This window comes from Corvus kubaryi, unplaced genomic scaffold, assembly GCF_017639235.1.
Source record: "Corvus kubaryi isolate FWS band 111438036 unplaced genomic scaffold, C.kubaryi_AGA036_p1.0 37385, whole genome shotgun sequence".
Taxonomy (NCBI): domain Eukaryota; kingdom Metazoa; phylum Chordata; class Aves; order Passeriformes; family Corvidae; genus Corvus; species Corvus kubaryi.
In genome coordinates, this window is record NW_024581127.1 from 23,864,697 (window position 1) to 23,881,144 (window position 16,448).

Sequence of the window (16,448 nt, forward strand, 5' to 3'; positions counted from 1 at the left end):
GTGTTCATCTCAGTGGCTATAAACAGATGCTTAGGGAGCAGCAGGGAAAGCACATATGAAATGTCACACAAGTGCTTGCCTTGTGAGACAATTATTTTTAGAACAGAGAATTCCCTGAGCTGGATGTGGCTGCTGTTAGCTTGGTAACCCTATGTAGATTTCTTTTCCAAGTATTTTTCTCCTTGGTTCCAAGTCCATTCTTTTACATCCAGAGTCACCTTTGGTAATAAATGCCAGAAGTCTACTATGGGCCATGTAAACAATACCTTCTTCCCATTGTCTGCACTCTGGTTACTACTAGGTTCCCTTGATTCATTCTTAGTTGTTCTTGTGGTTCTATCATTTTGGTTCTGAATCGATGACAGTATTGCAAGTACTTTAGCAGACACAATTTCCATGCACACAGAGTATGTGCAGGCAGAAATAAAGGCAATGAGTAGGCAGTCAAGGTATTACATGTGTTTGCAAGTGAAAACCATGGCTAGACCACTGCAGAAGATGCCTCCTCCTGGACTTCATTAAAGAAAAAGCCGACCTTTTTTTCCCATCAAAAATGTTGACAGTGTTCCTGACCTTGCAATTTATTTCCCGTTGCCAAGACAAAATGTTCCTCTGCCCTCAAGAATTCTGCATCCTCTGTCGCCTGGAGACAAAGAGTTGACGTGAGGAGGGGACCAGGGTCTGAAAATAACCCCTGGATGGCAGATAAGCAGAAACGTGAACAGCAGGAGGGCAGTAGCAGTTTTTGAGGGTGAAACCCCAGATCACCAGCTCCCTCCCTTTCTGCTGTCCGCCCCGCGCTGCATCTCCAAGGATCACTGCCAAGGCGTAGCCCGCGCTACCTGAGCGGGCAGCAGTCGCATCTCCGCCCGTGCAGTCGGATCGGCTTCTTCCGAGCGCACGGCTCCTCCGAGCAGCCCGTCCTCCCGGCAGCCCCACGTTGAAAGGAGGACGCGGGACTTTGCACCCGCGGGAAGGGAGCCACGGGCGGGGAGCGCTGCGCTCCTCCGTGCGCGGCCGCCTTCTGCCTCCCGAGCCGGGGCGGGCGGGGAGGGGAGCGGCAGCAGCCGCTTGGCTCGCAGCCCCCGGCGGGGAGCCGGCCCCTTCCCGCGGGGGCAGCGCCGACCCTGCCGTGTGACAGCCGGGGGGGGCCGCTGCTGCCTTGGCGAGCGCGGCTGCGGCGGCGGCGGCTGCAGCCATGTGTTTCTCCGCCTGCCAGTGACACAATAACACGGGAAGCGGCGGGGGGGATCCGAGCCTGCCGAGGGGAAAAGTGACCTGAGGCGCTCAGGTGAGCTGGAGCTGCAGGAGGTGGCTGTCGCTGCCTGCACCCCCGCGAAGAGCTCCGCGGCCGCCGGGGCCGGGGGGGAGGCGCCCCGGAGCTGCCGGCGGGGGCAGCGCGGCCGGGGGGCGGCGGGTCCCCGGTCCCCCCTCACCCGGCGGTGCTGTGCCCGCAGGCCGGCGGCGATGGAGGAGGGCATGAGCAGCATGCAGCAGAAAGCGGCGGAGCTGGAGCACATGGCCGAGGTCCTGCTCACCGGCGAGCAGCTCCGGTAAGCGGTGCCTTCCTCCCGCTTTTCCGGGGACGCGTACCCGGGGTCAGCAGCAGCCCCTCTGACGGCGGGAGAGGGAGGTTTGGGGGGCGGAGGGCGAGGGTCTGTCCCTGCGAACTTTCTTTGCACCGGCGCACCTGCCCTGCTTCCATCGCGGCCCCGGGCTCCGGCCGCGCTTTCAGCAGCGAGGAGGACGAGGGGGCCGCAGCCGGCGCTGCGAGCCCAGGGAGGTGAAGCACCGCACGGGGGGCTTCTGCCGCGGGTGTCTGTGCTCCCCTGCGTGGAACAGGAGGCGCTGGGGAGAGGCTGCTGCGTCACTAAAGGCATCAAACGGTGCAGGAGAGTGGCGTCTTTAAAGATTAAAAACCCCAAAGAAACCGTAAGCGATTAAGTGTCTCAACACCCCACGGAGAGCCGAGGCGAGCGCAGGGTAGCGCTCCTGCACAGCCCGGCCGGCACTGGCACCGGCGCCGGGCACTGACCCTGCAGAGCTGCGCCTCACTCCAAGGGATTGTTTTTATTTTGCATCAGCTGGTCCCAGCAGATGGAAGAGGATCCCTACTGTCAATGCCAGCAGCAATTAACAGTGCTGTGTGAGTGGAGTTGTGAGCAGCACAGGAGCCTTGAACAAAAATGCCTGACTCAGTTAATTTTTAATTTCTGTGATGAATGCTGGATGTGTGCCGGCTGTACCTATACAGTACAGAGGAGAAAAAGTAATTTTAATAATTTCAGTTTGGGGATGGACCATCTTCTGATTCAGGAAGAAAAATCCCATTATAATGTGTTATATAAGTAGCTAGAAAGAGATGGTAAAAATATTTTCCCAGTAGTTTTTGCTCGAATTTTTTTAAACTTTTTGCTCAGATGCCAGATAAACAAAGTGATAGAAATGTTCTCTGCTTTGGGAGATACCATCATTGGTGCTAGTGTAGACACTGTTACTGTTTTCATCCACGAAGTCAGGAGAACTGTCACTTTGTGATGCACACCAGTGATACTCCTGTTTGGCAAGTAAATGTTATTTTGGTGATCTGGCTCCAGTACACACCACTGCCTGCCTGCTCCAAGTTTGAGATTCTACTTAAAAGTAGCCTGAAGTGAAACTTAAGGTGACAGAGTGCACTGGCACAGGTCCTGCATGGTGGATTTGGTGCCAGGTAAGAATCCTGCTGTTCCTATTTATGTTACCAGAAGTTGAAGATTTAAGGCTAATACAAAATAAGGATCACAATAATCTTTCTGTATACCTCATATTTAAATGTAAATGTAAAAGCTTTGCAACCTTTCCCTAAGGAGAAACTGAGGAAACAGGCTCCAAGAATCAGGCTCCAAGAATCAGCTCATCAATGTTGCAATCAAGAATAATATTTGTGATTTTATTTATTAAGGTATCGAAACATGGTGGTCTTTCTGGGCAAGGTGATCTGCAGAAATAAAATAATAATTGCCCATCCTGTGAAGTTACTTATGGACATTCCTTCATGAATCTCTAAGAAGTAGCTTAGATCTTCTTGGAGGGTGAGTTTCTGAACAAGTCAGTGTGCATAATGTCTGGCTACTGCTGAACGGGGAGATCCACTCTCCTTCTGGCCCTTTTCCTACTCCCCACTAGTGTAGTCTCACCTCCTCTTTGTTCCTTCTCATGTAACTTCTTGGACTTCTTGAAAGCAGATCCAATGTGGTGATTTGGTGGGTAGGTTAATTTTCTAACCTGCTGGCTTCCAGACGGCACAGAAGATAGGTGTTGGGAATATGGAACCAGGAGGAAGAAGTGGAGCTGGTGGAGAAGACAGAAGATTTCCATTTGGATAGCAGTGATCTGTTGGATCAGCTGGAACTGTATTGTGAAACTGCGCCCAAAATTGTCTGCTACCCCAATTTTTTCTTAACTTCATTATGTTTTTCTGTTGGAATACTCTGTGAAAAGGATTTATATTCTTCAATTTTCCAGGCAGTAAAAGCCACAAAATAAGTGATAGAAAACTGGCTGGCAGACAATTTTTAGCCAACCCTGCATTTAAAGTTTCCCTTTTCCTGTCCAAGATAAGCATATAATTGTTAATGCTAAATGAAAATGTGGAGTGTTTTCAGGATCAAAGACAGGCTCTATCATCAGCCTTTGGAGCAGGCAAACAGATATAGAAAACCAGCACACATGCACTCAAGGAAACATGCTGTACTCTATTCTTAGTGATGCTTACAACTGCACGATAAGCCCCCAGTGGGAATGATGCAGCCAGACAGGTGATTATGTGTGTATTTGGGTGAAAGTGCATGCAAGATGAGCACATAACTTAGGAGTAAAAGTGTAAAATGAAACTGTGGGCATGGTGTTACTTACACAAGCCCAACCAAACACAGGTATTTAAAGCACTCTTGTACTAGACCAAACAGCACGTGTGTCTAAACTCAAATACTTACCAGAGCTGCTTGCTTTAAATTCCTCGCAAAGTTCATAGTGCCTGTCTTGCTCTGGCCTCATGTGTTGCCTTATAGTTCTCATTCCCGTGGGCTGTTTCACATCTGTCCTTCTCTGGCAGGGATCTGACACAGTGAGGGTTAAAGTTGTCTGAGCAGCACCTTGGCAAGGCTGGCTTTGCACACTGGCAGTGCCTGTGGTGGGAATGGAAGCCCTGTGCACCCTTCCACTCCCTAGGCAAGTGCACAGTAGCTAGGGGAGGGAAAGGAGTAGGACAAAGAGTTTTTTCCTTCTCCTTGTTCCTGTCTCTTGGTTGCTTGTGATGTGTGTTTTGCCTTTGCAAGGTCAGGAGCCTCTGCCCTGGTGTGTGTAATGTCAGCTGGCACCCAGGAAGCTGGCTGCTGGCACAGGCTGTCATGTAAATCCTGGCCCATGGGTGGGATGATTTTTGGAAAAAAACCCAAGATCTTGAGCTATGTGTTAGATGGCATGGTGAATTTTTACATCTGGTAGTGTCCTTTGCCTCTATATCCAGTAGCTGTCTGAGCAAAAGCCTGACTCTTACTTAATAGAAGCATTAAGTTAATAGAAACATTAATGGTTAATAGAAACATTTTTTAAAGTGAGGACTTCTGAAGTTTGGCTCTTGGCAAGCCTTTAAATTATTAAGCTGACAGCTGTGAAGGAGAGCTGAAGATTTCAGCAGTGTGACACGCCAGAACAGACCCTTTGTCAGCTTCTGCTGCCATGCAGGAGATTAGCAAGAGCAAGGTGAGAGCTGGGATGGGCACGATCTGGCTGTGAGCTTTGGCACTGATGGTCCTGCAGGGACAAACTGTGGAGGCTCTGGCTGCCTGACAGCTCCAACCACCCAAAATCTCAGCTTTTCCCTCTGTTTTGCTGCAGATTCAGAGACCCTAAAGCTGTTCAGTGGTGAGCTCTCTCTTCTGAGGAGGTTGCAACAGCACTGCCCTTAAAAGGCTCCATAAGTTACAAGTGATGGATATGGAACTGTCTCCTGAAGAAACTGGGAGCTGTGCTTGAGACGATCAAGGGGCCTTTAGATTCCTCAGGACTGGGAGAGCCCTTTGAAGCCTCCACCCTGCTACATCCCTGCTGGCAAATCCATGCGTGGTACAGCCCTGGGGAAGTGAATGTCCCTGAGCTTCCTTGACCTTGCTGGGAGTGCTCGAAGGAAGGTGTCACATCCTTAGTGCTTTGGATAGTCATTGTTGGAAGCTTAATAACTGCACTACAGAAGTTGGTAAGAATTTTATCAGAAGCAGAGCAATTCCAAGCTCATTTCCCATACAGTTGAAGGCAACAGGTTGTGCCCATTTTAGCACTGTTTGCAGAAGGATTAAAGTATTATGTCTGGGTTGGAGCACTGACAGGGATAGAGCTGATCTTGCCCTCTGGCAACCAGAAGTTTCAATGGGCATGTTTTGATATAGATGCTGATTCCCTAACTTACAAGTTAGGGGTGTCTGAAATCTCGTCTGCTAATTGTTTCTTGATGCCGGATTGTCACCAAAATCTTGTATATCTCCCAAGAGTCCCTCATTTCTTGCAGAAAATGTGCCTGGTAATTCAGGAATCCTCAGGCATCAGTTGACTGAGCAGCAATATTTAAACACCTATTATTGCCACTGTATATGTGGTGCAGTTCTCTGTAGCAGGTGTAACTTGAATGACATTAATGTCTCTGCAGACTTTTGGATCCATCTTTATCACCAGCTTTCACAAGAACCTACATCCTTCCCTATTCACACTTCTATTAACTAGTTGAGTAAATAATTATGAGACTTCTCTAGATGAGGCAGTGATTTTGACAGAATAGTTCTTATAATCAGCTTTGTTTTTCTTTCTACTTAGAGAAATATGAAACATGTTTCTTAGAGATTTTTCTTTCTTTTGGAAGAGACAAAAGATTCAACAAAAATTTGTTTGCCTTTTTGTCAGAGTTGGTGTATGAGTTTTGTTTTACAAAGGTAAAAGGTTTTACATGGTAAACAGCTACACATTTTGAAGCTGTAAGACAAAACCAGTTTTCACTGGTCTTCCAAAGGTTTCACTTCAGGAACCTTATCACTTTCAGAAGCCATATTAGAGTGCATAACTTTCAGAGTCATTAACTTGTGAAGGATGGTAGCACCTACAGGTCCATAACTTTTTTTCTTATTCTGAGCAATAAACAGTCAACTCTTTTTCATGGTGGTAGGATTGAAAAGTTCATTGGCACTCTAAGGTGCAGAAAGCCCATGGCATGTAAAGTGACAGTTTCTAGAGCAATGCCATCAAACGACCCTTAGTGTTCATGTATTACTATGATGCAGGATTATATAAACTGTATAGTTACAGATTTTATTAAATCACTATCACTGTGTTTGAAAGTGTGTTAAGACTCTGGTGTAAGCTTTGACTCTAAAAGGATTTGAGATATACAATTGTCTAGAGGTCACTTATTCTCAAGTCCTCAGATGTTAAACATGTATGCCGTTTGAAGAATTGACAGAATTTGTTAAGATGAGATTTTGTAATCTGCCTAAAACAATCAAATTTTGTACTTCCTCTTCAGGGGAGGATTATTTTTCTACCCCCTGCATATTTTTCTTGCAACTTCCTTCACCAGTGGTTGCATTTCCCTTAGCCAAGAGCTACTGATTGGGTTCGAAACTAACCCTGAAAAAAGTAAGTTTTCAGTTGTCTCACTTGAGAAGACCCTTGTATGCTGACTTCGTCAGGGTGGGTAGAACACAGAGATTATATCATTAAATCTCTGTGGAACAGACCCCTCCAGAAATCTCTGTCCAAATAATTTCCCTTTCACCAATTTGTTTTCCAAAATCAAGCAAAAAATCATTGGTTTTCTCTGTGGGGTTTCACCAGAGTGATACACTGGAAGAAAAGACGTCAAAGTGAAGGTGGATAAGGCTGCAAAATGAAGTGCTCTGAAACCAAGGTTTCCCACTAACTCTGCCCTATAACAACAATTTCAATTGCATATTTTTATTACTGCATATGATTTAAATTTTAAAAAAAGTGTTTCAAATTTATATGCTCATTTTTTTCTAGAGTCTTTGATATGTGATGCACCCTTTCACGTGTTTCAATCTTGCCTATTGGTACTAATGCTAATGACAAGTCCCATCTGTGTATATATATGTATACATATATATATATATATATATATGTGAGATTCCTGGGCCAGGAGTTTCAATTTCTCATGTTCTTCAGTAAAATTGGGACTATTCAACCTTTCTAGAAATGAAGATGTAAGGCTTTGTTTCCTTAGTTCTTTCCTTTTAGCTATGCCTTTTAATAATTCAGTTGTTGCCATCAGCAGCTTTCCTCAAGTGCAGCTCAGAGATCAAGTAGTTAACAACGCATGTGCAAATAGTGATCGTTCTTTCACTGTGTATATAGGAAGGCAAATGTTGTATGAGTGCTTTGTGCTGTGTATTTTATGTATTCCATTCCAGATGGAGTCAATCATTAACTTTTGTTTCAGGTTAGCAGAGATCAGCAGGCTAGTTGATGTGTATAGCATGCGCAATAATATTTTTTATATATTTCATGTTAGAGGAGCTGCCTATGAAAAAGTGAAGGAAACTTGTTTCGATGTTGATGGTCATGCAGGGAGGGCAGAATTAATGTGCCAAAATCAATCTTGGTTTGCGTTTACTACACGATCCCTGCTTCTGTGGGAGCAGTGGCCATAGGCTGGCACTGTGACAGAGAAGTCCTCCTATTACTTGTCATTATTATTCACTATTTGTGTAGTGATAGTGCCTAGGAATTTGAGCTATTTATCAGGTCCCAACAGGGGTAGCTGCTGTATGCTCTGAAGAAGAATAAAGCCCTTGCAGCACAAATCTTGGCTGCAGTTGGTAGCAGTGTCTTGCAGCAGTGGTGGGTTCTGAATGGTGAGGGATGGTCCGTGTGAAGCTGCCAAAGTGGGATTTCATCAGCACTGGGATTTCTGGTTTGGGAGGTCAGACCCCAAGCCCGGGAGTGGCATCCTGAAAGCACAGAGAGAAATAACTCCCAAGTGTGGAGATGCAGAGAAGCTACTGTGTACCGAAATGGGTAGGGAACTCTGGGTACTCTGTTCAGGAAAGGATCTTGCCCTTTTCAGCTCCCAGAGTCACATCAGTAAAGTAAGAGACCAAACTGGAGCCAGGAGGGAGGTCAGCCAGCTTTTACTATTGTATAGTAAGGACAAGGATGAGGGAGGAACCAGTGCATCTCATTTTAATTGAGGTATTTCTTGTATCTGTAGACTCCAGTACTTTTTCAAGCATAGGACTCACAGAATTTCAGTGCTTTCTGTGATGTAGAACGTAAGAAAGTGAAGGGATATTGTCACAGCAGCAAATGTCAGCCTCTCTGCAGTCCAGCTAAACTCCTGAAACAGACTTCTTTAGCCCCGTCACTAAATGTCCAGGCACTGAGTGCCAGCTTGGTGGTAGGTCTGGGCTTGGGGTCTGCTCTCAGAAACAAGACATTCCCTTCTGAGGCTCAGGGCCTTCTAACTTTCTTGCTACTTCTTCTGCTTTTTATTTTCATAACCCTGGTATTGTTATTCTGCTAGCTCTCTTGGCTTCTACCATCCTGGCAGAGCAGACTTGTGTGGGTCCCTTTGCTAACTCACAGATACTTTTTTCCTGTGTTCAAGGCTAGTCATCTCCTCAAAATAAGTGGGAAGAGGTTAAACTGATGAACTGGCAAAGAGGATGAAAGCCTGGGGAAGAAGCAAGAGCTAATCAGCTTTGGTTTGTGTATATAGTCTTTGAAGAAGAACTGTGTTGAGGCTCTAAAGGTTAATAAAGACAGAAAGTGTAAAGCTTGACGTCTCAGCAGAACCACTGGCATTTGTCGAGGGAAGGATGCATTTCAAATGTTAATCATGGGTTTTTGGTTTTGTTCTTAAGCAAGATCAGGATATGTAAACCATATATTTTAAACAATTTTAATGTATAAACCACTGCAATTAAATAGGTGTTCTTGCCTTCTGGTTCCCTCCTCTGTGCTTCCCCTCCTTTGGACTAGCTTAAGCATCTCTGGACCATCACCGTATGGTGACCTGCACTGGGGAAGTGATCAGCAGAGCTTTTGGGAGGCTGGTATTTCAGTTGAGTCAGTTTTTTAAACCAATTTACCACATGACCACAAAAAAGCTTTCTCTGAAGAAGTACAGGGGGAGAAATGGGTGCTGGCTTCACCCATGTCCCTGAAATATGTGTGGTTTGAGGCTGTGGTTTACTGATAGAGCAGATCTAACTGTAGGCTGCTCCTGCCCTGCTCTTATCACTTCCCTTGCACTTAGCATGGGTATTTGTCTGGGATCGGGAGTTCAGGGAACTGAAGCAGCTGAAGCCAAATAAGAAAAATCTAACTTTCTAAACAGGTTCAGCATGAAGTCAGACCAGTGCCAATACTGGGGTGAAGGAGCCAGCAGAAACACGTGGTCAAGTACAGGGAGAGGGAATTGTGGCAGCAGCCATTGCTGGGTTTGCTTGACCACCCCCTCAGGGCTTAATTGGCTGGATTCCTATTTAAAAATTTCAGAGTCCAGTAGAAGACAGATTGTAAAAGTGTTGTTGAGTTTAAAATACCCAATGCACATGCTATTACTGGACAGGAACAGAGACTAAGTTTGACAATGTTTTTTTTCTTTTGAGGCTTTTACCTTTCCTTCTGCACTCTTGTCACAGTATTATGCATGAATGGACATTCAAATACTGACATTTCATGTGTTTTGAAATTTGTGCTGTGCAATTTGCCTGACCAGCTTATCACCAGTGTGACAGCACTACTTCAGAAGGCAACCCTGACCTTAATTATCAGCCTTTTACAGCTTCCATAGTTTGCGTCTTAGCAGTGCCTCAATACAGTAAATGTGTTCAGATCTCAAAGGTGCAGTTGCAAATAATTAAAAAATGTTCCTGATTGCACTTGCTAATTCAGAGCGAATATCGAAGCATGTTTTCACATCACAAGGCTGGAATTCCTCATTTCCTTGCAATTGTGTGGTTGGGTACGTGGGCTACCACAGCTATGTCACAGGGATTTGCAGGCAGGTAAGAGTTTTCAGGTTTCTGTGAGGAACCAGGGGTAGGTCATGCTGTGGGTTTTGTACATTTACACATTGGGCTGTTGGTCCAATGTGTCTGGCTACTGCTGTAAAGAAGAGCAGCCCAATTCCCTTGGACTGGGGCTTCTGCTACATGGCTGGTGCACTGCTGGTGCATGTCTGAGCCCATGGTGAACAGTCTGAACCTGGCTCAGCCAGGTTATCATCATGTCAAACTAGCAGCAGTGACAGTGTAAGGGATAAGGTCTGCTGGCCTGAGGTCAGGGGATGGGGACCTTACAGTGAGATTGGCTTCTCAGGGAATCAGTTCTTGATGTTAAAAGTACAACTCTGCCAGTCCAGGAGCCCCTTCTCACCCCTTTCATCCATTCTTGCCCCGCTCGACGCTTGTTTACATGTCAGGTTTTTGGTAGAGGTCATAGCAATGCTAGACAAGATTTGGGTGACTCCATCCAAACAGGTCTGTGGCTATTTGGGTGAGGGGCCCTGCTCTATTAAGGCAGCAAGCACAGAGATGCTCACTTGAAGGTTAAAAATCAAATGACAAACTGCTACTAAATGGCTGATCAGAGAAAAAGCCAATGCACCTAAGAGATGGTGATAGCAAAGGTGGGAGCTTGAAAGTCAAGTATAGTAATACTGTGTTTGGTATGACAGAAGAGGAGAAGGCAGTGGAAGGAATTGGGGAGATGGACACCGTTATTCTTCTCAAGAGCTGTGGGAACTACATTTCCAAGCTGTAATGCTAGGTAAGATTCAGACAAGATGACGTTTGTTGAGGACAGTGCGTAGAAGAAGACTTGAGGTGGAAAATAATAGGGAAGGAGAATTTGAAACAGAACTTAAACTTTCTGAGGGAGTGGTACAGCTGTCCTGAAAAGGGCATTGCACAAGGAATCTGCAGCGACCAAAGTTCTGCTGATGCAGAGCTATCGCATTTATCCCTTATGAATCTGATATGCTGTACCTGATTTGGGAAGATTCTCCCACCCCCACTAACACACAGGCTATCTAGCACAGTAGCCTTTGACTTCGTGTTCATGGTGGTTTGTGTGGGTTTGCTTCCTTGCTTCTCACACTAAGTACTGTTACCAAGATGGGTGTTTTTCTGTAGTGTTTCTATTGGCGTTCAGCTGAACTGCTGTACAACCCCCGGCTCTGTGTCTGCACCACTTTCCTTCATATTAGGCCAAATGAGTTTATTGGCAGTTAAAAAGAAGTGTTTGTATGTCTTATCTGTTGCTCTTTACGTTGTGACTTGTGTCTTCAAGGCATTGTGGCTGCTTAAAGCAGGCCTGCGAGTCCCTATGTGTTTTCACAAGCCAGTCTTGGCCCTGATTTAAGAGGCAAAGCAAACGCAAGGCATTATTACAGTATGGTTAGTAAAAACAATGATTTTTAATTTAATTCCAATGAGTATTGCAAAATATTCACAAGAAGCTGAATTTTTGAGGGCTTATCTGAGGAATCAGTCCAACATTTATGCTCATCCTCTTTGAAAGGAGAATCTGACAACACACAGCCGACACATCACTCGAAGTTAGGATTGCAAATAATGGAAATGACTTCTGAAAAGATATTAGCTAAACAGTATTTATAGCACTGATTGTCAGCAATGGAACAATTTCCTTTCATTTTTTTTTCTGAAAAGATTCTTGTCTTGATAATCATGCATCCTTTTTTGCAGTAGCATATAATTGTATAGCTCAGAAATTAGGGCGATATAGTAGAAAGCTGTTGTTTCCTGATGCTCAGGATGTAATTAACTTACACTTTCCTCTAGCTGAAATTAATTTATGTTTACTTGGATGTAGAAAAAGCAACTCTTAGCTTAAACTGCTATTTTGCTGCATGTTCTGTGCAAACAGAGGGAGGTTGTCATGGGAAGAAGCTCAAAGTAGCATTATGTACAACTCCCAAAAGAAATTGTACAAATACCATTTTGAGAGTGTCTAGAAGCTTAAAGACTTGTCTTGGACAATCATTTTCAAAACTCACAGCATGTTGGACAAACTCAGACCTTTCAAGTCTTTTGGGAATTGGTAGAAATAGATGAGGTTAAATGAGGTTAATAAGTAGATCTCTGTGACAAGAAAAATGGGTCCATAATAGGAGCCGTTGGTATCATATCACTACCTGTCTAATTAGACAAGGGATGAAAATGGGTTCTTAAAAACTCACTGAACAGAGAAATAAAGTGAGGTTTATTAAAAGCTTTATTTTATTTTAATGAGCTTTATTTATTTATTTATTTTTAATTTATGCAAAATTACGCAACTCTCTAAAATAGAAGGAAAAAAAATTGTCTTCCTACAAGACCCAAGCCCCAAGGAAGGCTGGCTCTCAGGTTGGGGTTGGGCTGGAGCATGCAATGTACAAGGAGGGGCTGAGGGCTGGGTCTGCTCAGCCTAGAGAAGAACAGGCCTGGGGGATTCTTACTTCTGCAACTTGTCTTGCAGCCTTGCAACTACTAAAATGAGAAAATGTGAGGAAAGGGGGAAAGAGTTTTCCAAGGTGCACAGGGATGGTGCAAGAGGCAGTAGTCATAATTTGCAAGGGACTTTCTAATTAGATATTTGGAAAGAATTATTCTCTGGGAGGATAAGTAAAAAATTGGAATAGGGGTCCAGAGAAGCTCTGAAATATACATATCTTGCCTGGACATGACCTTGAGCAACTTGTACTAACTGGTTATACTTTCAGTATAGGTTGGACCAGATGACCTCCAGAGATCCCTTCCAACTGAATATTATGTGAAGGCATAGTGTGTTGTCTTCTTTAAGCTGTGGTGGCTGATATTATCAGCTTTTTGTTATTGGCTGGTAATCAGAGATGATTATCTGCTCAGTGACACTGGTGAGAGGGCTTACAGGAATGCCTCCTAACCCACTTCAGTGCAAAATCAGCTAGATTTGTTTGTACCACTGCTCTCACATTGTCCAGCTTTCTAAGCACATATAAGGATGAGAAATATATCCATTTCCAAATGAATCCCAAGACCTTTTGAAATCTCTCTATTTCAACAGATCTTTAGGAAGTTGTGAAGGTGACAAGCTGACTCCCTTGACCTCAATGTTTTAAGTTAGGCTAGGATTTTACCTCAGATTCATCAAATGTCAACATCACAACTCTTCCCATCACCAAGATTTCTTTCCAAGATGTTTGTGATCTGTAGATTCACATCCAAAAACTTGGGGTACAGAAACCTAAGTGTACATACTTGGGACATGCTGGTCTTACAGCAATCCTTGAAGAATGAGAATAGGGAAAAGATTGGAGACAGTGTACACTGACAGTAATAAGTGCTGTAAGGCCAGTAGGTCATGGTGCTGGAAATCCTGCTGGCTTTACAAGAGGAACAGTAATCTCAGGGCCAGCTACCTGCTTTTCTTTCTCTCTGCCTGCATGACACTCTCAGATCCCATTACACTATGCACAAAGGGACCAGTTTGGGAGTTCATTTGTGAGCACAGTGTGTGCACAGGTTCCTGAGTGTAGTCTTGCAGCTCCAACATTGCTTGTGGAAAGAGGATTTTCATTCACATATTGAGGGAAGAAGGTATTTGAACTATTAAAATTTTCTTCCCTTGGAGGGGCACATCTCATCCTGTAGTCCATCCTGCCATCAAAGACATGATTGTATCAACCATGTGCCCAACCATTATCCCACCTATTTAAAAATAATAATATTTCTTCCAACACACAAAAAACCATGGAATTTTTGCTTTCTCTATATGCCATTGTGCTTTATCGCAATGTTGCAAGGACTAGATCCTTTAAAAATATTTCATAATGGGGGAAAATCCAATCACTTTAGTTTTCTATAAAGTGGTGTTTTTTCCAAGTGCTATACTTTGGGCCTACTGTAATGAATCAAACACCAGTGGTTGAAAGATAATTGCTTGCATTCACTTTGTTGGGCTACAGAGGAGCTAGAGCTGCTCGAAACGAATATATTAAGAATTTCATATTACTTTTTTTGGTTGAATCTGTAAATCAGCAGCAGCTGGAACAGTGTTTCCTACATAATTTCCAGTGTTTCCTACATAATTTCCAGTGTTTCCTACATAATTTCACATGAAATATGTTTGTACTCTGTGTTACTTTCTTTTCTGATGAATATGGAACATCTGATTTTACATGGGGCCAGTAACAACAGTACTCTTGGGAAAGACATTACAGGGCCAAAGAAGGAAGAAAGAAAGGATTGCATAAGCTGTTCAGGACAAGCACAATAAACATGGAAAGAAGAATTTATTTAAACATACAGTGGCTAAGGAAAAGTTCCAGTGGATTGGAAATTGTGAAATTTTGTTTTCAGGCTGAAAATTACACAGCACATCTTTTTATGTAAAATATCAGTATTCCCTCTCAAAAAATGAAAAACCTGTAGGAAAGGGCACAGAAGGTGTTGGCCACTTGATCAATGGTTTCATGTCTTCAGTGGCCACAAACCTTTTGCAGTTTCAGCAGTTCATATATGCACAGCCTACTTACATATGGACTGAAATGTTGTATATCTTTATCTACAATCTGGATGAGGGGATCAAGGGCACCCTCAGCAGCTTTGCAGATGATACCAAGTCGGGTGGGAGTGTTGATCTGCTGGAGGATAGGAGGCCTTTACAGAGGTATTTGGACAGGATGGATCAGTGGCCTGAGGCTAATTTCATCAGATACAAAAAGACCAAGTGCCAGGTCCTGCATTCTGTTCACAACTCCGTATGGCGCTCCAGGCTTGGAGATGAGTGACTGGAAAGGTGCCCGTTGGAAAAGGACCTGGGTGTGCTGGTCAACAGTGACTGAATGTGAGCCATTGTATGCCCAGGTGGCCAGTGGCATTCTGGCCCGTACCAGAAACAGTGTGGCCAGCAGGGCCAGGGCAGGGATTGTCACCCTGTCCTTGGTGCTGTTGAGGCCACGCCTCGAATTCTGGGTTAAGGTTTGGGTGCCTCAGTACAAGAAAGACATTGAGGACCTGGAGCGAGTCCAGAGAAGGGCAATGGAGCTGGGGAAGAGTCTGCCTGGAGCACAGGTCTGCTGAGGAGCAGCTGAGGGAGCTGGAGGTGTTTGGTCTGGAGAAAGGCAGCTCACGGGAGACCACTCTCTACAACTCCCTGAAAGGAGACTGTAGCCAGGTGGGGTTGATTTCTTCTCCCAGGTAACAAGGAATAGGACGAGAAGTAATGGCCTCAGGTTGCACCAGAGGAGATTTAGATTGGACATTATGAAAAATTTCTTCACTGAAGTGGTTGTCAAGCACTGGAACAGACTGCCCAGGGAAGTGGTGAAATCACCATCTCTGGTGGTATTTAAAAGATGTATAGATGTGGCACTTAGGAACATGGTTTAGTGGTGGACTTGCCAGGGTTAAGGGTTCAACTTGATGATCGTAAAAGTATTTTCCAACATAAGCATTTCTATGATTCTGCGATTCTCTCATTCAACTGGTTTTGGTTGCGTTCAAATGAAGACGTAATTAACACTGTACTGTGATTTGATAGCCAGCACAAATAAGGGACTAAACCTTGGCACATGCTGTAGTCATCATCCATGTGCCTGGGCAGCTGCAGTGCCTGTGGTCTGTCTGACCAACTGTGCTTGTTCAAACCATCTGAGGAGCAACCATAGCCATGATCCTACAGATCTTCCTTTCTTCAAGACAGGTGATGTCAGGGCTGGTCCTGAGGTGATGAATTGGGTTAATACACATTGGGCCATTTACACCAATGATAGGTGAATATCTGAGTCTGTGTAAAGTCACAGTGCAGGCCTGAACCACTCAGCTCCTCTTGTCCTGTTGCCCATCTAAAGTCTATCTCTAACTGCCTGTGCAACATGTGTTTTGGATTCAAGTTGAGGCCCGAGACAAAGTTTGGAGTATGTTGTAAATATAACCATGCTGTTATAATCTAAATACAGCACCATTCTACTGGGGCTGATGCGTGTGTAGAGTTGATGCTGTTACTTGGTGAATAAGGGTCAGGGTGCATGTTCTGAGTTATTAAAGCAGTAAGAAGTCACATTTTGGATTTATTGTCAGAGCACATAAATACCTGTTCACTGAGCTTTCTGCATGTGCGGAGAGAGAATTTTGCCCAGAAGGAGAAATGACAAACACATGGCCCAGCAATGGGAGCAAGCTGTTCAGTAGAGCAGCAGAACTCTGGACTTCTTAGGGATTTATTTATTACTTTAAAGGAAAACTTCCATTTAATCTTAAGAGCAAAGTAAGAATGCTTCTGTAATATTTATCTTTTCAAAGCTTATATACTTGTGAGCTTTTGACAAGGCCTAATCAAACAAGACAAGATCCTTGATAGCATCCTGACAGAGGGAACTATTCATGAAGAGTGGTTGTGCCACAGCTGTGTAT

General features: G+C 44.4%; 1 protein-coding gene across 2 annotated transcripts in view; it reads left to right on the forward strand.

Moving 5' to 3' along the window:
- Positions 1-1,184: 1,184 nt before the first annotated feature.
- DEPTOR (DEP domain containing MTOR interacting protein) overlaps positions 1,185-16,448 on the forward strand; it is a 79,884-nt gene continuing 64,620 nt past the window's right edge. The window contains exons 1-2 of one of the 2 annotated variants that reach the window (XM_042035890.1): positions 1,185-1,291; positions 1,458-1,553. In XM_042035890.1, the coding sequence (XP_041891824.1) occupies positions 1,468-1,553 (86 nt within the window). In that variant the 5' untranslated portion in view covers positions 1,185-1,291; positions 1,458-1,467. The remainder of the gene's footprint in view (positions 1,292-1,457; positions 1,554-16,448) is intronic. The other variant, XM_042035888.1, reaches the window with a different exon arrangement.